The following is a 27,004-nucleotide window of genomic DNA, read 5'->3' on the forward strand; positions in this document are numbered from 1 at the left end:
CGGGAATTACATTTTTCCATTATAACTGCAGAAAGTGCAACTAAAGCAAAATACGAGTTTAGAGCACACAGGCCAGTATGGAAAATGTGGGTTAATCCTTCCTGAGCACAGCCAACTTGGCAGAACTTTACATTCTCTGAGTAAACAGGAGAAAATGTTCCATATTGCTTCTGCAGCTTGATTTACTATTTGATATTTTACTGCTACCTCATCAATAAAGTCCCACCCTAATGTTTACCATGCCCACTCTTTCATAAGCCTGAATCAACGCACTTTACAAACAATACAGTTTTGGAGGCATCATTGTATCTTCATGGCTGACAAAAAGCTGACAATTGTTTTGAAATACTGCATAAAACCTGAAGCCAGTGCAGACTTCTGGACCACAACGAAAAACCCTGTCCCTCGTTTCTTGACAATGTAGACCAACCACACTGTTGTGGCCAGTTTGAAGTACATTTCGGCATAGGTGCATCTTCACTTACCTGGAAGTGTTGGAAGGTTCTGCGCCTGTCATCACACCTGTCTGAGAAAGTCCTGAGAGTCCTGAAGAACAGCAAAAGATCCGTGCTCTCCTCCACCCTGAAAGTTTTAAAGAGAATGTATTAGTTCTGCCCCCTCAAAGTTGATTATTTGAATTGTTGAGCAGTGAAAGTGTGACAAAACATCCAAAACATGCGACAATTTGCATCATTGAACTAAAAATGGATGGCAATAATTAGTACATTAACACTGAACAGTCAGAGGTCTCAACTGCCGCCTTATATGTTGTATAGTCTTGCAGCACGTTAGCAGAGCCGCAGTTTCAATCATCGGTCTCCTATCCTACACAGGACATGTTCAGGTACTGTATAGAGTATTTTAGCAGCACTTACATTAGAGACCAACACACTGCATGTACAATTCATTAAAATAGATGTAATTAGGAGTGTTTCCATCAACTTGTTTGGAGACAAACTGATGGAATGATTATGTCTTATGGACAAATTCGAGAAGACGCAGGAAACAGAAATACCTGATCAGTCGTGGGAGTTGAATTTTCACTATGTCAGAACTTATTCGGTAAATGCCTTTCCATAACCCATTTAGCGCATCAACTCTTTTTAGAAAAAGGCAAAAAACACCTTAAGCAAGGATAAAAAAAAAAAAAAAAAAAAAAAAAAAAATTGTGCAATTAGTTTTAGCGAATTTAGCCATTTTCATACGTGAATGGAAACATGGCTTTTGTCTGGGAACCATGAATGTCTGTACAGAATTTCATTACAATCCATCTGGACTAACTTTGGATGCTTGTTAAGCAAAGAAAAGAAAATCAGAAAAAAGGAAAACTTTGTAATCAAGGATGACCTTTTCACTCAACGAGAAACACAAAACTTTAAACAACTAACTTGTTATTTGGGTATGCTGTCTGGGTCAATGCACCATTTTAATATACATTTCAGTTACCTAGTAGCACTCAGTCTTCCCTGCACAGGGTTTAATGACATAATTAGCAACAGAGTAAAAGTTTCTTTGAAAAAGTGTTATAATTTAGTAAATCAAACATTTACAAGAAGAGTAGACTACCCATCCAAAAACTAAATAAAGTACATTACAAAAAGGTGCTTCCTATACAGTATGCTGTATGTCAAAATGGCAATAGCACAAAAAAAAAAAGATTTTGTTTTGGTCTGGTTTGCTCTGTCTGAGTGAGCTTGGGACATTCTGTTACAGGCTTTCCAGAGTTTTCCACGGGGGCCCAGGGCTAGACGGCAGCCGGGTGAAGTTTCCAGAAGACTGTTATTCCAAACAGAGCTGATGGAAACATGGCAGAACGCTCCCATATAATGGAGCACTACCAAAAAGACAGAGCGAGATAGAGCGAGTGGGAACCCTGGTTTGATATTGTTGTATTGAACTGATTTAGTCCTACTGGTTGGATGATGCAGTTTGATTATATCTTCAGTGTAGAACCATACTGGTTAAAAAATTCTGATCTAGATGTTCGGACTTTCGTGGCTTCAGTTCACCATCCCAAAGAAGCAGTAAAAATAGTTTGTACCAAACAGTGTAAAAAAAGATCAAATTAAACACATAACACACAACACTATGACTAGACCCCGTTTTAGCTACAGACCGATTTTGGTTGGTACAAAAAAACTAAACAATATAGCCGCAAGCTGCCCTTCTTTCGGTTTCTCAAAGCACGTTCACTTGTTACAGGTTCCTTTCACTCACATTCATGCACTTGGAGATCAAACAGGTGCAAGTCCTGAGGTCGAACCGCCAACCTTCTGAATGTTAGGCAAACACAAACACAACTTAGGCAGCAAGCTGCATTGAGCAGATGCCAAATCGCCAAATCTGCCGCGAGCAGAGTTTGTAGCTTCACAAAGCTAAGCAAAAGCACTTCAGATGGTTTAATGATTTATAGAAAAAGTGGTGAAACCAACCACACAGCTGTTTCCTTCCTACAATAGATGCAGCAAGTCCCCCTTTATTGGATTTTAACGAAACTTGGTACATACATTTAAGTCGTGGTGTTAAATGTCTCCATCAATTTTCATCAAAGAGATTGGCGGTGGTATGTTCGCCCTTTCAACAGAAAAAGAGATCAGGATGGGGAGTTTGGGTCTCTGGTGCTTCCCAAACTCATAATCCTATCCTAATCCGTCAGCCTATTCCTCGTGATGCACTGAAGATATGTTACCAATTTTATGAGGATTGGTCAAACCATTAGTGAATTATGGCCAATATACTGTTAAACCTCACTCTTGATCTCTTGCTCATTCATGTGTATAGTCCTGTAAGGATCTATACCAATGTTGGTGTTGATAGGATCAAAACTGACAACGTCCTATTCATTTTACCATTTTTCACATTATGCAAATTAGCCAAAATTCCATCACTGCGGACCTCTATAGTCCAAGAGGCTATTTTGTAGAGCACACTGAGCTGCATGTGTGAGAAATTCCAAGTCAATTGGACTTATGGCCTGAGGGGCGTTTTCTTTCTAAAACCGCTTTTTTGATTGTAGCACCACCACCATGTGGCAGATTGGGTTCATATTTTTTGGGAACCGACTGCACATAATTTCCAGTCATCGGGCCAAGTTTTGTGTTTCTAGCTCATTCCAGCTCACGGGAATATGAGCCGCGGTGGAAGACAAAAATAATACTAAACCGGGAGAAAAACAATAGGGTTCAAACCCCCTAACTAAGGTCAATACCCAGTCCTACAGATATTAGGGCTGTCACTTTAAAAGAGTTGTGAAAGTGTTAATGAAGAGAACAACAATATCTTAGTTTAGTTTTTAGATCTCCTTGAGAGTCTCGCTTTGCCAGACCCTCCTCCAAAGCGCGCTGGAGGAGAGTCTGACCACTCCACATCGAATTTGGGGATGGGAGGAAAACGTGCTTTGGTTTATTGGCATTTGTTTAAACCAATCACAATCGTCTTGGGCGGCTCTAAGCACCAGAGAAAAGTAAAAAATAGGCTCGGAAGGAACTTGTTTTGGTGGAACATGTGTACGTTTAAAAGTTGTTTTAGTCGTGCAACAGAAAACTCAGATTAGACAGATAGTCTAGCTAGCTGTCTGGATTTACCCTGCAGAGATCTGAGGAGCGGTTAACCATAGTCCTCGGAAATCCACCCGAGTTTAGAATGCCAACACAAAGGAAGCCCAAGGTAACAGATATCCGGCCTAAATTAGCGAAATCTCAAAGCCTAAAACTATCATTGTTGGTTAACGTTACTTTTGTTTTTCATGGTGGTCCAGTAACTTGTTGAGAGGAAACAATGCGGTAAATCTATGATTTATGGGCTTTTCCAAATGTTTACAAAAAAAAGACAAATGTACATGTTTTTGGTAGGTACAAAATATGTTTATCATAGAAACTTTATTTTATACAGATCATATCAACATCGGTAAATATTTGTTATCGGCCAAAATTTTCATACTGGTGCATCGGTGCAGGCGTATACTTTGGGTGTACAGTCTTTAAACTCCCTTTTGGCTTCAGGGCTGACTGATAACTCCTGCTGCGGTTATGACCTTAGCAGAGTTTGGCTTCACACTATCAGCCTGGCTTAGACCGGGACACACACAGCCTGGATCAGTGTTTCTTCAACTGCAGGCTGAGTGTTCATGACTCAGTCGGCTTGGATCCCCACATGACAAGAGCAGCACTGTGTTTTAATGGCAGAGGTTCATAAGGAAATTTGACATAATCCAGTCTGCCTTGAGTCTGCTAAGCCCATCCCAGAATGCACTGCATCAACAGCCACATCGCAGTCACTTGCTGACTGTTGAGCAACAAGAGTTTTTAACTGTACTGCTAATAAACAGTTGGATAAACTACACTAAGCTATAACATTTTTAAAAAGCCATCCGTGTGCTTCCACATTAGCATTTCCAGTCTCCACCTACTCTCTACGATCATCTATATTGAGTGTTAAAATTCTCTATTTAGTTGTTCTCATTCACCTTTTTCTGTTTCTGTTGTCAGACAACCGAAGATGAAGAATATTAGTGATTTAATTGCAGCTCATAAACCCAGTAACCAGGCAGTGATTCCCAAGCTGTTGCACTGCTGATATAATTATTATTGTATCAGATTGAATACAACGTCATCTGACAAAATCACCTTACAGTAAACGTAAACAAATTTTGGCTGCGAGTCTATTTTCTTCAGTCTTACACATGGAACTACAGGGATTCTGACTTGGACTCTGAGGACAGCCAAAATGTGGGTGCCCAGCAGAACTGTGGCTGGATGCACAAGGACTGAAGCTGAACTGCTGCTTTTACTATGCAGCTTGTGTAGCCACAATGTTACTTTGAATACTGACAAAGTTAAGAAAGCACTTCAGGGAGCCAAAAGGACAGATGTGGAAACATGTCTGCTGAACAAAAACAACCAATACAAATCAGACCAGCTTGATTTAACAAGGTCTCTCTCTCTCTCTCTCTCTCTCTCTCTCATATATTATAAGTATTTTCTTGAATGCAAACTGGAAGGCAAAGTCAAGAGCAAAATTTTAGGAAAAAATAGTTTAACTGGCGTCCCTTTTAAGCAGAAAATCTACCCGCATTTGGCACTTGGCGAGTGTTATTTTCGGACACTGCTCTCACCCACTTGTGCTGGGAGCGCTCTTGCCTGACTTCTCAAACACAGGTGCAACTCATTACATTCAGAATGGCGGCATTCCATTTAGGTGTGCTGACTTACTGGCACACCTACCTGTAAATGGAGCACAGACATCCTAAATATTGGTTACACCTGTTCTTTTCCTGCTGTAACGGTTGAAAATATCTGGGCTCAGTCTGGTCGGTTGAGGTTTACTCCGTAATGTCTGGAGCTTTAGTCACTATTTCTTTTCTACCAGGTGCTTTTTACACTGCAGGGATGCAATTTTTTATTTTTATCAAAACCAGTGCATTACAAAATCTCTGTTTCACCTCAACAGGAGTGGAGTAATGTTCACTCTAAAATGATCAGTTTGACAACAGGTCGTGTCCTGTACTCCACTGGGGGACATTCTAGACTCTGATCTATTGCATGTCCCGTTTGTCCTCTCAGTAGTTCTTCAAAGTGGAGGAAACTAGCGAGGTGTACGGAACAGATAACCATGATTCCAAACAATCTGAGAAGTAATGTGTGGACTAGAGCCCGACAGCTTCTGGAGCTGGATATTTAAGAGTTTAAAAAGTCTAATAAAATATTGTTTAATATTTTCTTTATATAAACACATAACACAAACACTTTTTGATCCTTTAAAAATGGGTTCTTAAAGGATAGTGACCAAGATATGTAGTGAGGAGGACATTTCACAGTGTTTCCGGTTTTACACAGCGGTCAGACATACATTGATTACATTACTTGCCCCCACCGTAGTTATGTTTTTATAGAAATATAACCCATTTAGTTCATTTTCATCAGTACCTGTTGTGCTTATACACTTTAAACTGATCATTTCAGAGTAACCATTAATCCACACCTGTTTTAAAAAAAAGTGAAGGAGTTCAAATACCTTCGGGTCTTGTTCGCGAGTGAGGGGACAATGGAGCGGGAGATTGGTCGGAGAATCGGCGCAGCGGGTGCGGTATTACATTCAATTTATCGCACCGTTGCGACGAAAAGAGAGCTGAGCCAGAAGGCAAAGCTCTCGATCTACCGGTCAGTTTTCGTTCCTACCCTCACCTATGGTCATGAAGGCTGGGTCATGACCGAAAAAACGAGATCCAGGGTACAAGCGGCCAAAACAGGTTTCCTCAGGAGGGTGGCTGGCGTCTCCCTTAGAGATAGGGTGAGAAGCTCAGTCATCCGTGAGGAGCTCCGAGTAGAGCCGCTGCTCCTTCGCGTCGAAAGGAGCCAGTTGAGGTGGTTCGGGCATCTGGTAAGGATGCCCCCTGGGCGCCTCCCTAGGGAGGTGTTCCAGGCACGTCCAGCTGGGAGGAGGCCTCGGGGAAGACCCAGGACCCTGGCCTGGGAACGCCTCGGGATCCCCCAGTCGGAGCTGGTTAATGTGGCTCGGGAAAGGGAAGTTTGGGGTCCCCTGCTGGAGCTGCTGCCCCCGCAACCCAACCCCGGATAAGCGGACAAAGATGGATGGATGTTTTAAAAAATAAAAAAACATTCAGCCAACTGGTTTTGATAAATAAACACTTGCACCCCTGCAGTGTAAAAAGCACCTGGTAGAAAAGAAATATTAAGCTTAAGATTGAGCAGATTGAAAGAGCCCAGATATTTTCAACAGTTACAGCAGGAAAAGAACAGGTGTAACCAATAGTAACGATAGCGGTGCTTCCTTTACAGGCAGGTGTGTCAGTAAGCCAGCACACGTTAATGGAATGCAGCCCTTCTGAATGTAATGAGTTACACCTGTGTTTAATAAGTCAAAATGTCTGCTGTGAGAAAGGCTTATTGTTTGTGAGTAAAGAGCAGACGGAGCGAGAACAAGTAGATGTGTGACTGAGGAAGTCCAGCTGGACAGCAGCTGTTGACATCTCCTACTTTAATAAACACTTATATAATACCCACTATTACATGTGTAGAGTTGGAACAGAACTGACACTGTAAATAAATGACAAACTCACTGGCCTCTGAGTTTTAGTCCAAGCACACCAAGTAGGTTTCCTTGTCAACTCTAATCAGCTCTGATTCCCATATGATGAACTTCAGTTTAACAGAGTAAACACACCATGTGGTCAAAATGATGTGGACATTACAGCCATATGATATGAGATAGTTGAACATGATGTGATTTGGACATTTATCTGCTGCTACAGACCTTGTTTTATCAGACTGCAGCAGCACTGTCATAGACCTACACTCAAAATTGAGCATACGTACATTTAGTGTTTACTGGAGGTTGAGGATACAGCTTATTAAACTGGTTCTGATTTATCAGAAATTAAAATCAGTCTGGTAAATAGATTCAATTCCTTTAATTGATTAATGTTGATTATAAGTCAATCCTCATTAAAGGTAAATACCATCACCTAGAGGTTGATCACTCTGAAAAAAAGTTTGCTGTTGAAGAAAAGGTTCATTCCAGATAAATGTTACAACTGACAGACCGAAGGATTGTCGGAGATGAGGGGGTAGAACTCCACGGGGAGGAAAAGTGGGTAAGATTTGCTTTGAAGATCAGCTTTAAGGGGACATATTATACTCATTTTTACTCAATTCTTCTATTTTTCTACTAGACGATGTTTACATGCTAAAAAAAAAAAAAAAAACGGTACGGTCATCTAAATATACCAGCATTCTGTCTTAAACACTCCATTTTAGCGCTTGCTCTGATTGGTCTTAGGGGTGTTTTGGAGTCTCTGCACTGTCATTGCAGCCAGGGAATGACTAACAGCACTGTAGCGGCCCGCTCTACCTATATGTAGTATAGTTGTTACATCACAACCGTTCGGAAGTCCTGAAGGCCCGTTTAAAAGCACCGTCTCTGAATACGGGCTGTGTGCATTTTGCTGTGGCTGGAGCATTTTCATACTTTCACAGTATTACTCTAGCACCTCAACCTGCTTTATAAGCTACACAGGACGTGGAAATCTCACTTTTTAAAATATGGGACCTTTAACATCAATCTGCAGCATTAGTGCTTACCCAGAAAGGAAACTGCTGAAGTTCTGTAGGTCGCTGGTGTCCATCACCACATTAAGATCACGGATCGTCCTCTCAGATCTCTGACCCTTCTGCAGGACAAATACACTAACAATTACGCAGTTGAAAAGAAAATACAGAGTCATTTAGTCAGTGCAGTGATGATTAATAATGTGTTATCAAATGAAGCCTTTTTTTTCTTCTGGAAACCAGTCAATTTTCAGAGTTCATTTGCATTAGGGGTGGGAAAAATAATCGATTCTTAGATGCATCACGATTCTCTCTAGAACGAGTCAATGCAGATTAGTTAATAATCGATTTATTTATTTTTTAAATGTGTTGATTTTTATTTAAAAAGTTACTTTCTCCAGATAAGTACAAATCAGAAAACAGAGGGAAGAGGATGGGATAATGGACAACAACTTAGAGTTTAGGCAAGAGTGCACAAAAAAAAAAAAAAAAAAAACATAAATGCACAAACACAAAAATGGCCAAAACATTTTTTTTGATTATGATTATATATTATATACACATCTAGGCTGTTCATCTACTTTACCACATTACATCTGACCACCTCATGTTCAACTCTGAGTAGCAAACTCAGATTTATATGTATATTTTCAAAAATCACGCATGGAAATGTATATTAAAAAATTGTTGCAACGAGAATCTGTTGAGAATCGAATCGTTGGCCTCAGAATCAAATCGTGAGGTGCCAAGAGATTCCCACCCCTAATTTGCCTGATCTGAGTTTGAGAAGAGAAGGCAGCAGGGTGAGCAGAAGGAGACAATAAATTGAGTAAAACAAAAAACCGTTGAATCAACACCTCACTGAACATTATAACAGGACAGGATTTATGGCAGGAATGTTGCATTAGACTGCATTAGTTTTAGCAAGGTGTAATTAATAAAGTGCAATTCCAGCATGTAAGTGTCCCTGAAACCACAAACTGTGCATTTTACATTTCTGTCTGTGTACTGATGAAACAAACTATTAGTGGTCTTTAGTGTTGGTAGGTGTGTATTTAAACTTTCGACAAAGAGCCAGGCTAGCCATTTCCTGCTTAAGTCTTTATGTACACTAGGCTAACCACATCCAGCTCTGTACTTAACATATAGACATGAGACCCCAACATTTTGAACTATTCCTTTAAACATCTATCTCATTATTTGGGGAGCCATAAAATCATATAAGTACAACATCTGTACAACACTAACAAAACACGTTTCAGTTACTAGCTATTGTTATGTTGCAATGGAAATAGAAAAAAAGTATTAATCAAACTATAATAAAGAGTAAGAAGAGAGTGTGTGTTTACAAAATCAGTGTTTCCAAATTAAAGAGCCAAATAATTTATCAAAACAAGTCAAACTTCAGAAGACTACAATTTTAATGATACTTCATGAGCCAGGCAGGAGGAGTGATTCAATGACACCAGCTGTTCTGGTGGTTGATCCAGTTTGAATGAAAACCAGAAAACTGTTGGACCTACATGAAGCACGTTTACAGGACACAATAATTACACAATGTCCCTACAATAGATTTACAATTACTCTTGACTTTACATACAGTATTTGTATTGGCTGATGTCGACGGTCAACCATAATTTTTGTTAAACTGTGACCAAAATGTGCCTCAGGCCTGGAGGTAGGGATGTGTATTAAACATCAGTTCTTATCAAAAACTGGCAAGTACTGAGAGTTGGTATCAAATTTCTGGTTAGATTCATAATCTTGGAACAATTATTCTTTAATCAGATGGTTCCTGATATAAATCATAATGTTGCCAGTTGTTTTTGACTGTATTTTATTTAGAGATCCTGTATGGCTTGTGTTTAGACAACATTTAACAAAAAAAATAACTAAAATGTCTGAGAGCTGCTACAGAGGTCTGAGGTGCTACTAAAATCTTAAGTGAGCACTTGAGCCCTCATCAGTGAACGACTGAAAATAGCCCTCTGTCGCCCTCTTCTGGCTGGACACACCATCAGCCCCTATTCTGTTAAAGGGGTGATAGAATGCCAAATCGATTTTACCTTGTCATAGATGAATAACGACAGTTTGGAGGGTAAATAGGACATACATAGAACTTCATTGAATCCCATTGACACCTCTTTCCTCTGCAAATCTCACAATTTGAAACTGCCTCTGAAAACGGGCAAATCTCCTCCTCATTTGGCTCTAGTCTCTAGTCATGCCCCAACATTTACATAGGCTACACAACTGACCTGAGATCAGATAGTCTTCTGAATAGGTCGCGCAGATCTCAGAAATTGTATACATTGTTCATCTGCTATTTTACCATTAAATTCACTTCAGAGACTTTTTTATGCGAGAAATCAACTACGTACAGGTCAAATATGGGCCGTTTTACGAAAATGTATGGCTAACTGCAAATTTTGTCCGACTATGTGTCGGAGTTCAGCAGAGCCCGTGGCTGGATGGAATGAGAGCTAGCTAGCCTCCTCTTAGACCTCTAAAATTCATTAAATTAAAAATCGGACAAAAGTGTTAGCTAAACTTTGTAAGGCCTTAGGGTAGCTGTAATATACATGCCGTGACCAAATTCAAACTGTAAATATACTCTAGTTATGCCGAAAGTGTAGCTAACTAGCTGCAATCTGTACACATAGCTAGGATTGAAGGGACACTTGCAGCTAACAAAACCCCTATAATTCACATAAATGCATTAAATTGAAATCAGACACAACGGTTAGCTTTATAAGACCTTGGGGAAGCTGTAATATAAGTGGCGTGACTAAATTCACACTGTAAATTTACTCTAGTTATGCCGGCAGCCGGCCAGCTCTGCGGAGCTCAATGGAGCCCAAGCCCCGGTAGTCCAGTAACCGAGGAACGGTGACTTTCACTGGGTATGGAGGTTGCCGTTTCTCGTCAGACTGCGTGGTGCTCCTAAAGTCCAACACGTCTTACCAAATTTGCAATTAGCCATACATTTTCGTAAAACGGACCATATTTGAGCTTTATATAGTTGGTTTTTTGAGCATAAAAAAGTCTCAGAAGTGAATTTAATAACAAAATAGCAGACAAACAATGTATAACATTGCAGTGTCTGAAATATGAGACCTGCTGTCTCGTCTCCAATGTATTTGTATGTGGTTTGCTCAAACTAATCAGCGCGCAGCTCATCTAAATATTCATGAGCATACCATATTTGGAAGGAAAGCTCTGGTTACAAATAGGGCCATATTCACAGGGTAGTTAAGGGCCCATAAAATAGCAGTCGGGCAATTTTCAGCCCAACCAATGTTACATACCCTATTAGGATACATTAAGGAACAGTGTGAAATACCCTATATAAAATCATTCTATCACCCCTTTAAGGATACAGTGTGTTACCTGAAACATTTTCAACGCAGCTTTTGTCTCGGACATTAGTTTTGTGTAAATGAAAAGAAACAGCACCGCCAAGGTTTTGGCTAGAGTCCACATTTACTCCAGGTACATCTAAGGGACATCATGAGAAGAGCCTACACTATACTGGATTTTTGAGGCCAAAAACGGATGTCTGAGATTAGCCAATAACATTGGGCTCTAATCATGAATATACTGGCTCTAATCATGAGTATAGTGGCCTAGTTATTGGAACAGCAGACAAAAACATTAAATGCCTTGCTTAGTTTATATTGGATGGGTACTAGAAGATGGACACAGAGTTAATTGAAAAGGGCATATAGAAATCAAAGAAAAAGCTGTATGAACTGTTTATCAGTCTGGAAAAATAAGAATGTAGAGAAATTGAATAAATTTCCAAACGCTTGGAAAAAGGCAACATTTTCTGAGGAGATTTGACTCATGTCAGTTTAGCTAAAACATGGTGATTCAGCACATTCAGAAAGGCTAAAAGCCCCAATCAAATCAACTCCACTTGTCCGGTGCCTTAGCTAGGGTAGGAATGTTGGCCAGTGCCACAGTGAACCAGAGTCTCTCTTGTCTCTTTAATAGATTAATTAGCACAATGAAAAAGACTCACCTTGACCTCAGAGAGCAGGAACTCCACCTGGAAGACCAGTTCAGAGCAGTGACCTGATACACAGAACTGCTGAACCAGCTGTCTGCCACCTAAAAAACACACACACACACACACACACACACACACACACACACACACACACACACACACACACACACACACACACACACACACACACACACAGTTTTTCACCAAAATGCATTGTGTATGTCCTTGCGGCCTAACAAAAGTGTTGAATGTCTTTCTTTCCTCAGAAATGTTTGCCAACGCAGAGGTTTGAAATATTTTATTTAAAACTTTTATTTCTTACATTATACATTATTTCTTCCCTGCCTGTTTGGTTTATAACAATGTTATATATGGGATAGCGTGAAACCAACAGGATGTGATAGGGCTGGGCGATAAAACGATAACGATATGTATCGCGATAGACACGTAATCAATATCAATAGAAAATGCGGCCGATAAAATGTTCGATAACTTGTTTTTCTTCATCAGAAGAAACCAGAGATTGTGAAGCACGTTTGGTTGCATGAACAAAGGCACTCACTCTCTGGTAACCTAGCAACAGCCAATCATGTAACAGTATCAAGTTTGGTTGCGCCACATCGCTGTCTCGTGTTCTTCAATAACAGAACCGGCGGCGTGGAGTGATAAGTGGAAAGTGAGTGCCGCAGCGAGCGAGGAAATTGTTGATAAAACAAAAGTCAGTATGGCAGTTTTTGGGGATTTTATAAGTCTGACCATAGACAGACCAATGTCGTCAGACCGTCGTCCCCACCAACACTGGTACAACCACAAACTTGTTTTACCACCTTAGCCGCGCTCACACTTTGAAGCACAGCCGTATTCGCCAGCAACGTCCAACAACATCTGCATCTGCTACACGGCACAAGCAGCAGACCACCATGGAGAGGTACTCTGCATCAGCGCCTTACTAAACACTACAAAGAAATAACGGAGGCAGACATGTCTGTTCAGAAGCCAGGTTACCAACCTAGCACTAAACCTGCAGAAAATAGTTTCTCAGGTTTCTTATATTTAACATTTTGCACTATTTTATTACACTTTATGAAGCATTTCTTACTTATTCTTTAATTTTGCACCTTAATGTTAAGAGATAATTGTTAAGTGTTCATTGTGATTTTAGACCTATGTTTACATTTTAATTATTTGAGTGTTTTCCATGGTTGTGTTGACATTCCTGCTTTATAACTGAGGGGATTATAATCAGAGGAAGGTTAAGTTTAAAATAAACATGTTTAAATTTAATATATTTTTCTCCTGGTCCTTATTTTAAATAGGTCATAAAAAATATCAATAATTATCGATATCGACCGATATGAAACACTTATATCGCGATACAGTTTTCAGCTATATCGCCCAGCCCTAGGATGTGATTCACGCTCGGTCATGATACAAATAAAATAAGGGGCCCAGTCTCCAAAACTCCAAAATGGATGTACCTTTTAAAATCACAAAATATTTATTTTGATGTGTGGCCTTGACAATAGACAACTAAAATGTAGTAACACTATGGGTAAAAAAAAATGGGAATAATAAACTGTAACTATTGAATTAGCAACTAGCAAATATTTTGATCGATGAATCTGCTGGTATTTTCCCAGATTCATTGATTAATCATTTAAACATCAGAAAACAGTGAATGGATTGAGACAACGCTGTGCTCTTACTGCTTTGTAGAGTCTTTGTCGTGCAGCTGTTCAGACTGATGCCATTCATCTGTGTCTGGAGCTTCAGATCCTCCTCCAGCTCCTCCGTTAGCTTGGACAGTACCTTCTCCTTCTCTCCTGCTTGTTTCTGTCCACACACATATGACCTGTGTGGACAATAGACCGTTCATTTACCGTCACGACAATTCAGCCCTTCGATTACTATTTTCTACTTACCGAGATGCGTTTGCATGGCCCAGGTGTACTAAAGATTAGATGTGAAAATGCTATAGGTTAAAAAGTGGAAAAGGCTGTGAGAGAGATTTAAAAAAAAAAAAAAAAAAAAAACTCACATGGCATCCTGCATGTGTCCTCTTAAGTGGAACGTTATGTCCTTGTGGTTGTCCTGCTGTTGGCGCTGCAACGCTGCAACTTCTGCCTGAAGATGCTCAATCTGAGCCTCCAGCACTCTAACATCCTCACTGTTCTCTTCGCTCATCTTCTCCATCATCCTGAAGGAGAAACACAGACTGACTCAATGATAAAATTTGGAAGTTTCATGTTGTCAGTGCATTGTTTTGATACTTTCAGTATTTATATTGCACCTCGACCTTCTTTATAATAACTAAAAAACATGGAAATCCTACATATGTGACAATATAACAATATATCCTAATTTATGAGTTGATTTATATTTTGTCTTCATAATCAGAATCTGCAAAGTAACTGTCAAATAAATGTAGTAGAGTTAAAAAGTACAATATTCACCTCCAATATGTAGTGGAGTAACGTTAGAAGTATGAAGTAACGTTAGCATAAAATGGAAATGATCTCAAATAAAGTACAGTAACTTGAGTAAATGTAAGGTTATCTAGTTTATTTACATTCCACCACTGGTCTGTCAACTAACGTTAGCTAACGTAAAACATCTGGAAAATAGAGGGTTTATAGTCAAATTATTAAAGAAATAGACTGGAAAACGCTTAACTTGAGTTAGCTACGTTGATTTTATTAACAGTGAATTATCTAAAATGACGACGACTTCAGCAAACAATAAATGCCCTAGATAAAGTTAGACAAACTGGCATGTCTAAAGTTGTTCTTCTCTGTTATAATGCTGTTATAATATAGAAGTACTAGCTATATTAAACCATCCTTTTTCCTCACCTGAACGATTTCTGTCTTCCCTCTGCTGCTGACAACCAAAACAGTTTGGAGCCTCGCGCCCTCTGGACTCTACCACTTTTCACCTATCGGAGGGGAGAAGAAACTATTTCTGGGAAGAAGGGTCAAATAGCGCTTCTCTTTATATACAAAATGCCGCAAATGTTTATGGATATATATTTTAAAAGTACACATTAGCGTCGTATTATTGTTAATAGGCAATAAATAATAACCTTGTCGAGCTGGAAAGTTTGATAGACCCTTCTACATTGTAAGCCGCATCTGTAACAGCTGATGGTAATCAAGAATGATTACAACGGGTTTGAGCCAACCAAGAAAAATATGGTTATTTCTTTATCGATTAACCGTGATAATTCAACATTTTATAAATAAACGTACCGGCATCCGTTCCTGCCTTTATTTGTATTTTGTTTTCTCTAAAGCTGTTGTTGAACGTCACACAGCGGAACGTTTCGGTTCTGCTGAAACAAGTACGGAAGGGAAAGTCAGCAGGAATGTAGCAGTGCAGCCCGGACAGAGTTTAGTGTAACACTAGCTGGATACATGTGAGGTAAACATTTGTTGGTTTTTCTGCCGATATTAATTCAACGGGTAGTTTGGTCGTGATGACTTCATCAGCTCAGTTATAAGTGCATTTATGTAGAGGTAGTAGTTTATATAGACTCTGTGTGCCGCTGTTTTAGTTCTTACAACGATTCAGTGAATATCTTGCCCTATGACTGGCTCTGCCTCACTTGCTGCTGCTGGCTCACACTCGCACTACAACGTTACTTGCTCTACTTGGACCATGTACACTTTTTTATTAGCATCCATACTGTATATACTGATCTATATCGTATTCATATTATACTATTGTCTAATATGTACATGTCGGATCTATAGTATTCATATCATACCTCCAGATGTGTAGTCTGTATATATTGTCCTCTCTTTTACAATAACTTTTTACACTTGCACTATAACTTTTATACTCATACTTGCACTGACTACTGTTTAGTCTCTTCTTCTAGTCCATGTTTGTACTCTTCATACTGTATATATCTTTGCAATTCTATTACACACTGTCCATACTGTTAAAACTATACAGTGGTGGACAAGAATTCAGAGCTTTTACTTAAATAAAAGTAACAATACTACACTGTAACAAAAGTAATCTGTTAAAAAATAGTCCAAGTAAAAGTCCTACATTTCAAATCATACTTAAGGAAAAGTACAAGAGTATCATCATTAAAACATGTACTGAAAGTAAATGTTGGCTACTCATCATGCCGAATGACCCATTTCAGATTTATATAGGCTATCTTATTTTACTGAATTATGATTATTGATGCATTTATGTGTTCATCACTTTATTGTTGCAGCTGGTAAAGGTGGAGGTTATTTTAATTATATACTGGAGTAGCTTAACCTGTAATAATACTACATCATTTATTAGTTAATTATATTTTGTATTAATAATCTAAATCTGCAAAGTAACTAAAGCTATCAAATAAATGTAGTGGAGTAAAGAGTGCAATATTTGCCTCTGAGATGTAGTGGAGTAGAAGTATAAAGTAGCATAGCATAGAAATACTCAAGTAACGTATACCGAGTACCTCAAACATGTATTTAATACAGTGCTTGAGTAAATGTAGTTAAATTCCACCACTCCACTGATGCTGTATACATTCAGCGTATTCATATCTACCGCTTGCTATCTATAATGTTTATTATTCATATTGCCACCAGACATATGTACATTACTCTGCACTTAACTGCTTTTTGCAATTCTGTTTAGATGCTAAACTGCATTTTGTTGTCTCAGTACCTGCACCCTGTGCAGTGACAATGAAGTTGAATCTAATCTAATTCAGAGTGAGCTGGATGGATACGGTAAAGTCCACTAATCGTCAAGTAGTTGCGTCGGTTTCGTTTTACTTACTTACTTTTCGTCTTAGCATAGCCTGTCCGCACAGGGACTATGGTTGTGATCATGTGAATCTTATCATGTTATTGAATTTTTTCATTTCACAGTGTTTTCTTTAGTTTTTCTTTTCTTTTACGTCGGCAGGTTAATTTAAAAGGCAACTGCGACAAAATTCTTTTTTGTACAGCTCTATTTCTGATAGGCTACCTTGGTGGCAAAAATGTTGCCATGGTGGGCCGCCACTACAAAATCAACATAGAGGAAACACTGTTTCATTTTTGTCACTTACTAGTGTATTATTCGGTCATAATAACAGCTCTGCAATTAACCCCTACCTCCATGAAAGTTATAATGTTCAGTTTTGTGCTGAAACTGTTTTAGAGAGGTGTTGATTCAACTTCAAAGTCTTTTATGAGGATGTAGTTTAATAATCACCTACAAGGGTTTTATGAAGATAAAGCTGGCAGAATGCAGAATCAGATCCTTTCTAGCTGACAGAGGGAGCCAACCTACACTCCTGTAAAGATTCCTAAACCTGTCACCAGTTATGAATCTAATCGTGCTATTATACAGAGATACAAATACATGACTCCTGGACTTTTGTTGGACTTTTTCAGTCCAACCACCAGTCAAAAAACGTGAAAAAAAGAGAAACAAGTAAGAAAAGTCAAGAATCATAAATATAAAATAGAAATAAATGGTTGGAATGTGCAAACATTTACCAAGGAATGTGAAAATAAGTTATTTCTTTCACTGTTATGAAACAAAGAACCTGCACACTCGGAAATGACAAAGTAAGAAATGAACTAGTAAGAAGAAGAAAAAAAGAAGTAATGGATTAAAAAATGAATTAGTTCTTATTAATCCATTATCAAAATCTTTCATTAAGTACATTTTTTGTTGATCAACTAATCAAACGTTTTTGGCACTGCTCAGGTGTAGGGCTGGGTATCGCCAATGATTTCCCGAATCAATTCGATGTCGATTCAGAAGGTCCCGATTTGATTACATTTATATATCGATTAGGTTAGGGAAATTTCAGTTAAAATAACATTTGCTTGGATATAAAAGATCTCAGAGAAATTATGCTGTAAATTGTACAAGCAAGAAGCAACCCTCAAATATATTATATAATGCACCAACCTGGTTACCTTAAGAACTTACCCCCAAAAAGTTTTTTTTAAAGTTCTTTTTACTTACACATCCATGGTGAAAAGGAATATGTTAAAAGATTGATTTCAGGATTTTATTAATCGATATCAGATCACTCAAACAAAGATAAATTTTAATTGGAGAATTGATCATTTTAACCCAGCCCTAGTCAGTGCAGGTACTCACACAGAAACCTTGTGGTTTATCAAAGTCGGCCCCCATCTGTGGTCGATTGATGAGTAACTGAACAGTTTGATGGATGACCTCTGGTGTTTGTTGTCTGTGCAGTGACAGCGTTGTTCGTGGATACGGAGCGATGAGACGGCTGTACATCGGCGGGTTGAGCCACACGGTCACCCAGAAGGATCTAAAGGATCGATTCGGAAAGTTTGGAGAGGTGGAGGATGTGGAGCTCCGGACCCGGAGGGACGACGAGGGTGAGGAATCCAGTACACGCTCTTACCCTCAGACAGCCATGATAACAGTCGATGATAACTGATTTTAAAATTCTTTTTCATTCTGATCATTTCTATGCTGTATGTTTTATACATTCTCATCTGAAACATGCTTGACATACGTACATAATCCACCGATGTCAACGTTGTCATTATTATATGAGAGTGTTAAAGGTCCCATGGCATGGAAATGGCACTTTTATGAGGTTTTTTTAACATTAATGAGTTGGTGATATTTGTAAACTGAGCCCTGGTTATCCTGCTCTGCCTTTGAGAAAATGAAAGCTCAGATGGGCCAATCAGGAATCTTGCTCCTTATGAGGTCATAAGGAGCAAGGTTACCTCCCCTTTCTCTGCTTTGCCCGCCCAGAGAATTTGGCCCACCCATGAGAGAGAGACATCATTGCTTTCAAACGAGCAAAGTGGCAGTTGGTCAAGGCCACACCCCCACCCTCCACCTTGCCCCCCCTCTCCTCCTCAATAGTATTTAAAGTTACAGACACTAAGGAAAGCCTATTGTGTCTAGTGGCTGTAATTCTGCACCAAGGCAGAATTTTGGGAAAGAGACTTCAGATACAGTATTAGGGGACCACTAAGTCCTATATAAAAGCATCCAAAAAGCAGCATGTCATGGGACCTTTTTAAAATCCCTTTGTTGCATTTAAAGGAGAATTCCGGCCAATTTTTACGTTAATCTTGATCGCTATAGCTACGCGAGTAGTTTGGATAGAAAAAAACCCAACCCGAATCAGTGCAGGTAACACTGAGAAGCTGCAGCTACGTACTACAAGCGTCCCCTGAGCTAAAACGGCAGTGCTCGGGGCAAGTTTTAGAGTGCCTTTGTGCCTCTTAACAGACACAAAATGCAATTAATATGTCTGTGCCACAAGAACAGGGCCCTTACGTGTCAACAAGATGCGTTTTCAACTCAGACATTGTTTAAATTCACCTACCCTGGTCCCTGTCTCGATCCTGCCAGTAGCTAGCTTGCCCTGCTAGCTGATAGCCGTTAGCTGCTAGCTGCCGTTTGGTGAGTGTATTCCGACAGGCTTCTGTGATAATCATCCCAAAAACAATCCACGGAGGTGGTGGTGGTGGCTATGTCCTCCAGAGGACAGGTCATGTCATGTCTTGAAGTGTATTCCCCCCTAAAAAAACAATAGTGCGGTAGTAGCTGTTAGCTGCTAGCTGCCCTCCGGTGAGTGTGTACAGCCAGATAGCTGTTAGCCGTTAGCTGCTAGCTGCCGTCCGGAGAGTGTATTCAGCCAGGCATCTGTGCTAATCATCCCAATAAAAATCCACGGAGCGCCCGGTGGGTTGGTGGATATCCTGCATAGGACAGATCATGCCTTTGCAGCGAAAGGTTTAGATTATTTCCCCCTCAAAATAGGTAATTGAGCACTGTAGTGGTTATGACCATATCAGTGACTATCCTATGTAACTACATGGAAACGGATAAACGATGTCTGTGGCTTGCACAGTAATAGCGTTACTGAAGCCTAGTTGTTGCATCGCGCGGTCTCCTGGGAATTCAGTTGTAGCAGAAAAAGGTAAACAGTAATTTGCAGATTGGAGCGTAGTGTGTGTGAAGAGTGAAAAGCGGAGTTGTTTATAACGGAAGAAGCTTGGAGTATGAAGAATATAGCAGATATGCAACACACGGAAGAGCCTTTTATGCTTGATGGTCATCCTTATTTATTCGAACCAGAGTATACAGACGAAGAACTAGCCTCAAGAGTTGGAAAGAACGAGACTGACAGACAGAGGGGAAACAGGCAGATGAACTTGCTGCTCAAGCACAAGCTAAAGGTAGCCTTCAGTAACTGGGGGACATAGCCACACCACCGGGCGCTCCGTGGATTTTTATTGGGATGATTAGCACAGATGCCTGGCTGAATACACTCACCGGACGGCAGCAAGCAGCTAACGGCTAACAGCTATCTGGCTGTACACACTCACCGGAGGGCAGCTAGCAGCTAACAGCTACTACAGCACTATTGTTTTTTTTTTAGGGGAATACACTTCAAGACGTGACATGACCTGTCCTCTGGAGGACATAGCCACACCACCACCGCTCCGTGGATTGTTTTTGGGATGATTATCACAGAAGCCTGTCTGAATACACTCACCAAACGGCAGCTAGCAGCTAACGGCTATCAGCTAGCAGGGCAAGCTAGCTACTGGCAGGATCGAGACAGGGACCAGGGTAGGTGAATTTAAACAATGTCTGAGTTGAAAACGCATCTTGTTGACACGTAAGGGCCCTGTTCATGTGGCACAAACATATTAATTGCATATTGTGTCTGTTAAGAGGCACAAAGGCACTCTAAAACTTGCCCCGAGCACTGCCGTTTTAGCTCAGGGGACGCTTGTAGTACGTAGCTGCAGCTTCTCCGTGTTACCTGCACTGATTTGGGTCGGGGTTTTTTCTATCGAAAGTACTCGCGTAGCTATAGCGATCAAGATTAACGTAAAAATTGGCCGGAATTCTCCTTTAAGGAAGCTCTCATAGCTGATACTTCAGTTTTAAGTACATGCGTTTTGTTGTTAATGGGATAATCAATTACCCTTATCATCCTGTAGTGAACAGAAACGTTTCAGGCTTCTGTTCTATTTTCGGTTGTTTCTGTTGCGGTTCCATCAGATATAAATGACTACATACAGTATTTAGTTTTTTTATATTATTTTGGTCCTCACTGACCTGCATGTGTTCTGACTCTTGTTGCAGGCGTTCCTTACAAAACTTTTGGCTACATTAACATCAACATTTCAGACGCCGACCTGAAGAAATGTAAGTGAATTAATCCATCCATCTGAACATGTCATTTAGTCGTCAAGTCCTATTTGACCTAAAATGGGAGAAAAAAACGTCAGTGTTTTTTCAGTCAGACCATTTTTCATTTTCTAGAAATAAAAATGGAATCAGAGAAATCACTCCAGAATTCTGGTTCTGGAAACGTATTACTGTGTTGGTGTCCGTTACCTTGTGTTTGGCGTAGCTGACCTTAGAGCTGAGATCAGTGTGTTTCCTCTGCAGGTTTGACGGTGTTGAACAAATCCAAATGGAAAGGAGGAACTCTGCAGATTGAAACAGCCAAGGAGAGTTTCCTGCACAGGTACAGTCATGTTCTTCTCACCATGAAAGTCTTCGGGCAGTCTAATATTAACACAAAAATGACTACGGGGTGAGAGGAAGTGGACCTATTTAAAAAGCCGTCAATTTAATTTTAAGAAAGGCTGAAACTAACAATTACTCTCAGGATCGACCAATCTGTTGATTATCTTCTTGATTAAGTAATAAACAGTTTATCCATAAACGGTCTGAAAAAATTGCCATCACATTTTCCCAGAGTCCAAAGTGACCAACTGTCCAAAAATCATTTATTAATTTACAATAATATAAAAAACATAAAAACGCAGTAAATCCCTACATCTGAGAAGCTGCAACCAGAGAACAGCTGATTGTATATTGTATAGTATATACTGTATGTATTCTACCTCCCTGAACCACCCACTGAGGATCTCTGATAGGTTGTTCCTGATCCCAGTGAGTGGTGAGTTTGTGGTATTTGTGTCTTTTAGACTGGCTGAGGAGCGGCAGACGGCAGCAGAGCAGCGTCTCCCGCAGACGGAGGACCAGAGACAGAAGATGCTGGACTCCCTGAGCAAAGCTGGCGTGGACAACTTCACTATGAAGGCTGCGGTGCCAGGGACGGAAGTACCAGGACACAAGGTCTAGTCATCTACTGCTTCCTGTTTCTGTTTGGACATCAGGTTCAGTAGAGCCCAAATAACACCTTATTTTAATTTTAAGCCGATACCAATATCAGTAAATTGTTTTTTAACATTGTAAAATTAAATGAAATGTCATGAAGACACTGGTTCTCAATTGCCTCGCATATATCGTTTGCATTTCTGTTCTGACAGTTCTTCGTGTTTAGAAGCACGCTGCCTGGACAGAAATATGGAAGCATCCGAGTGTTTGTTTACCATAAATGTTCATAAAAAGCAGGCATTCAAAGCCTGAAATAACAGCCAAGAAAAACAATTACAGGCTGAGTAAAACCAGCACACTGAGGAGGGTAAAATAATGCCTGTAGCCAACAACAATGGCTAACATGATACCTTCACAGCAGTAATTCCATCAGTACAACAGAGTCGTGTCATGCTCACCACTCAGCTCGCTTCAACGTTTTTTTTTTTTTTTCCTTAACTGGTGTTAAGCTGCGGCCAGTTAAACACTTCCTGTAGATTTTTCATATTAAGGCCTGCAAACAAAGGCCTTGTTTTCTCTGCCGTTGAGGTAAAAGCATGAACGGTAATTGTCTTTATTAAACGCACGGCATCCTGTGTGAGCATGGAGGTGTTGACTGTCCTCTGGGCGCTCTGGTTTCAGGACTGGGTGGTCAGTAAATTTGGACGGGTCCTCCCCGTCCTGCAGCTCAGGAGTCAAAAAGGCAGCAGAGCTCGGACCCTGAAGTACGACCCGTCCAAATACAGCCACAACATCCGCAAGCTGGACCGGTCCACCGCGGACCAGCCCACCACAGACCAGCCCACACCTGTCACCCAGCTCACCTGGGAGGTGCAGGGAGGGGACGATGACATCAGCAAGAAGAGGCGGGGAGAGTTTCCTCCGTATGAGCCGCCGACGCGCAAGAAGAGTCGGACAGACGTGGTCAACTCCCACGCTGCCGAGGGCAGAACCAGGTACCGATGTGATGCTGACAACCTAAACCTAAAGGTTCCTCTTGTTCCTTCCTGGGATTCACAACTCCCAGATTTTCCCGGAGAGTCGTATTCAGAATTTCTGCTGGTGTCTGGGATTCTCAAAAGTGTGGATCTGATCTCTAGCTTATCTCTAACATTCCTGGTCTTCTCAGAAGTCCCAGCTAGTTGATGACTTTCCATATTTTCCCACTTCTTTCCAGGATTCTCAGTAATGCCTTCTAGTTTATTGGATTCCCAAATGTTCCTAAATGTTTCTCTAATTTCTGCTGGCTACTACTAGTGATCCCTGCTGGTTTCGGGTACTACAGATTTCAAAGTGTTGATCCCAGGATTTTCAACGAGAAAAATCTAAATCTAGTTGGTTTGTTGAATTCCCAAATGCTCCCACTGATTACTTTGATTGAATTTTTAAAGTTGTTTCTTGAGTTCTTATTATCAAACATTTTACATTTGATATAGAAACTATAACCTTTTTGAAACCTTTTCTTTGGTTTTTTTGTCAAAAACCAAAGAAAATATAAGATTTATATATCAAAAACTTTTTGATATTTTTCTCACAGATACTGTATTATGTTTATTTACAGCATAATTCCCAGAGGTGTGGACTTGAGTCTAGAATTGTGACTTTTACATCAATTATTTTAGATCAACTTATTTTATGATTTCTTTGTTGGTATTTATAATTTAATGTTCCTTACAGTTTGGCGAGGAACAATTATGAATATTTTAGGTCTCTTTGAATATTTGAGTATTAAGATTTAGACTACAGCAACTTGATCCACTTGTGGGATCTACACAGTGTGTTATTCTGCTCCCATCAGCTCAGTCTCCGTTGTTCTCTTAGATTGAAGCAGACGGTTGACTCTGTCGATGGCACTGAGGCTCATCAGTTCACCAACGGATATGAACCACCAACCGACCACCGACTGGCTCAGGGGAAGGGGCCACGTTTGACTGACAGTGATATGGATTCAGACGAGGAAATCCGCAGAATGGCGAGGGCCCACAACCCCTCCCATGCTGCACTGCGGCAGGAAGAGGAGGATGATAAACTGGAAGTAGTCGGACTCGACTACTTGGAGAAGTCCAGCCGTGCTCGTCAGCAGCAGAGAGGTAACAAACCCATTCGTCTTTTTGAGAATTAGAATTTTTGTCATTGGAATTTCTCTTATAGAGGAGCTTCTTCTTGAATAAATATATATTGGCAAATAAAGAATTTTTTTTTTGATTTTATATTTGGTTATTGAAGAAAAGTGACCAAAATATAGTGAGCGGTACATTTTAACATCGGAAAATATAAGTATCTGTGCTCAAACTATGGAGAGGAGACACTGCTGACATTTCTTGGATACCCGTATATCTGTGAAAAACTATTGGCTGATATTTCATCCAAGTCAATTTATCGGTGGAGCAGGAGCTGTAATTATAACCAATTAAGAAATGATGTGTAAAAGAATGAAACTAAGATAATAGAATGCAGAAAATAAGATAATGGAATAAGAAAACACATTTTCTTAAAGGTTAGAGCAATTTAGATTCAAAAGAAGATTAAGACCTACTTTATTGATCCTGCACGGGCTATAGTTAGCCAAGCAACTATAAAACTTTTAATTTACACAAATGGGAAGAATTACCTTTTTGAGAAGAAAAGCAGGCAACTTCGGTGTCCCTTTTTTAAAATCCTTGCTCCTTATGAGCTCTTCTTGGAAAAGCCACTCCAATATTAACTTTGGCCTTGTTGCCTTGCCTGTCGCGAGCCGTTTTAATTCTCTTTTTAACCTCCTTGGCGACTCCGTTACATGTCCTCGAGAATAAGCGTGATCCTCCATCTTCAACCGCCTTTCAAATCTGCCGGCAGTCGTTGAGTAATCTTCTCCCCCTCCCTGGCATTCATCACAGTCAGTGCCACCGAGTGTAAAAGCGCGAAACAAGGAGGTACGTCCCTCTTTAGCTAATGTATTTTAAAGATGGAGGGCAACACAGTAGAATACATACAAGCGACTCGCTTGTATGTATTCTGAATGATTCTAAATGTCAGATTCCACGCTTACGAGAATACTTTGATTAGTTGGTGGAAGTAATTACACATGAATGAGCACATATTTGTGAAAGAACAAAGGTGTTTTTGTTAAGTATCAAATCCAAAAATTCCACAATGGAGCTTTAAAAAAATAAGGACCAACTCGTCGTTTGTAAATTTAGTGCCTGAAGTTCAGGATGTATCTAATGACGAGGCAAAAACTCTTTAAATATGCTGTGGAAATGTAACAAACGTGCAAGAACAAGCTTTTCTTTGGGATTCCAGGTAGCGCAGGTGACGAAGAAGAGAACGACTACGACTCGGCAGACACCGATGAACTCTTCGCCTCCAGGAAACCTCCTCCACCAGCGCAAGAGAGACTGACTCTGCCGACTGCAGAACAGCTCGCAGGAAACGACACGGACAAGAAGAGAAAGACGAAGAAGAAAGGTAAAGCTGGGGAGGAAGAGGACAATCCAGCGGATTCTGAAAAACACGTCAGCTCCAGGAAACCGTCCTCCGCACAGCAGAGCGTGGATTATGATGAGCCCGGTTCTCAGAACCAAAGGAAGAAGATAAAAGTCCTCCCTGTTGTAAAACCCCCTTCCTCAGAATCAGACAGTGATGATGATGAAGATGATGTGGATGATGATGATGATGATGATGATGATGAAGAGGAGGAGGAGTTAGAATCGGCCGATTACAGTTCAGATTCTGATTATGAAGCCATGTTTTCTAACGTCACCCGTCTGGAGCTCTCTCTGGCTGATCTACAGAGGCTAGCCGAAGAATCCCAGCAGAGCTGTAAGACTACGGCTCCCAGCGTCCTCGGCGCCTCCCCGGAACAAGAAACCAACCTCCCATCCAGGCCTCCAGGACGACCCGCTCCCAAGAAAGGCACGACGCCGGAAGAGATCCTCGCCGCCCTCATGGAGGAGGACAGCAGCGAGGACGAGCAGAAGAAGACAAAGAAAAGCAAAGGCGCCGGGTCAGCGCCACTGCCTGCCTTCCAGGGGACAAGAGCGCTGGACGACAGAGCACAAACAGATGAGTGTCCGAGGAGACGCAAAGTAGAGGAGGAAGAGGAGAAGGAGGGGGGAAGAGGAGGTCAGGTTAAAAAACAGAAGCTGCACTCTGAAGCTCCTCAGCTGAACCAGAGAGCAACGGGCGGCAAAACCAACGGACAGAAACCCAGCGCAACACAGGATACATCTTCGGAGGAGGAGGAGGAAGCTGAGACTGTTCCCTCCTCTAGCAGTGATGATGAGGAAGAGGAGAGGATGGAGGCCAGTCGGGCTGATGTTAGAGCTAAAGCTGCAGCAACGGCTTCATCTTCGTCCTCCAGCTCCTCCGCTGAGGACGAGCAAGAGGTGATTTCATCTGAAGCTGCCGTGAAAGCAGCTCCTCACAGCGAGTCCTCCTCCAGCGAGGAAGAGGAGGAGGAGGAGGAGGATGAAGAAGAGGAGGGGGAGGAGGAGGCTCCTCGCCGGGTGGCGTTAGGAGCTGCGGAGGAAGAGGAGCGGCAGAGGAAGGCCAACGCGAGGAGGCTGGCTGCCGTCAAGCAGAGACAGAAAGAGGCTGAAGAACACAAGAAGCTGATCCAGGGAGCTCTGGCCAACCTGGTGGGTCACATGGTCCAGTCCCGTCCTGGGGGGGGCTGCTAAATGGCTTTAGGTTGAATTTGGGGTCGAGGCAGGAACATTTTTAAACTTCTATGATTTTTAATTACAATAAATGAATAAATGGATGTATTAAAAAAGATATTATAAACTATTTAGTTAAACATGAGCTA

The 27,004-nt window shown here is 40.7% G+C and overlaps 2 protein-coding genes across 5 annotated transcripts in view; one reads left to right on the forward strand and one right to left on the reverse strand.

The window, feature by feature from the left end:
• cenpp (centromere protein P) overlaps window positions 1–18,338 on the reverse strand; it is a 100,496-nt gene extending 82,158 nt beyond the window's left edge. Inside the window, exons 1-8 of one of the 4 annotated variants that reach the window (XM_028575629.1) lie at window positions 15,327–15,420; window positions 15,161–15,218; window positions 14,931–15,013; window positions 14,117–14,275; window positions 13,785–13,930; window positions 12,091–12,179; window positions 8,100–8,188; window positions 486–582 (exon numbers count right to left, since the gene is read on the reverse strand). In XM_028575629.1, coding sequence (XP_028431430.1) covers window positions 486–582; window positions 8,100–8,188; window positions 12,091–12,179; window positions 13,785–13,930; window positions 14,117–14,274 — 579 coding nt within the window. In that variant the 5' untranslated portion in view covers window position 14,275; window positions 14,931–15,013; window positions 15,161–15,218; window positions 15,327–15,420. Of the gene's footprint in view, window positions 1–485; window positions 583–8,099; window positions 8,189–12,090; window positions 12,180–13,784; window positions 13,931–14,116; window positions 14,276–14,930; window positions 15,040–15,160; window positions 15,428–18,192 lie in introns of those variants that run through there. The other 3 variants (XM_028575627.1, XM_028575628.1, XM_028575630.1) reach the window with 3 other exon arrangements.
• Window positions 15,239–27,004, forward strand: part of nol8 (nucleolar protein 8) — a 19,706-nt gene continuing 7,940 nt past the window's right edge. The window contains exons 1-8 of the mRNA XM_028575621.1: window positions 15,239–15,498; window positions 18,295–18,443; window positions 21,190–21,252; window positions 21,499–21,577; window positions 22,044–22,194; window positions 22,858–23,171; window positions 24,037–24,305; window positions 25,498–26,834. Coding sequence (XP_028431422.1) covers window positions 18,323–18,443; window positions 21,190–21,252; window positions 21,499–21,577; window positions 22,044–22,194; window positions 22,858–23,171; window positions 24,037–24,305; window positions 25,498–26,834 — 2,334 coding nt within the window. The 5' untranslated portion in view covers window positions 15,239–15,498; window positions 18,295–18,322. The remainder of the gene's footprint in view (window positions 15,499–18,294; window positions 18,444–21,189; window positions 21,253–21,498; window positions 21,578–22,043; window positions 22,195–22,857; window positions 23,172–24,036; window positions 24,306–25,497; window positions 26,835–27,004) is intronic.

Source organism: Perca flavescens, chromosome 4 (assembly GCF_004354835.1).
Source record: "Perca flavescens isolate YP-PL-M2 chromosome 4, PFLA_1.0, whole genome shotgun sequence".
In the NCBI taxonomy this organism is placed as follows: Eukaryota; Metazoa; Chordata; class Actinopteri; order Perciformes; family Percidae; genus Perca; species Perca flavescens.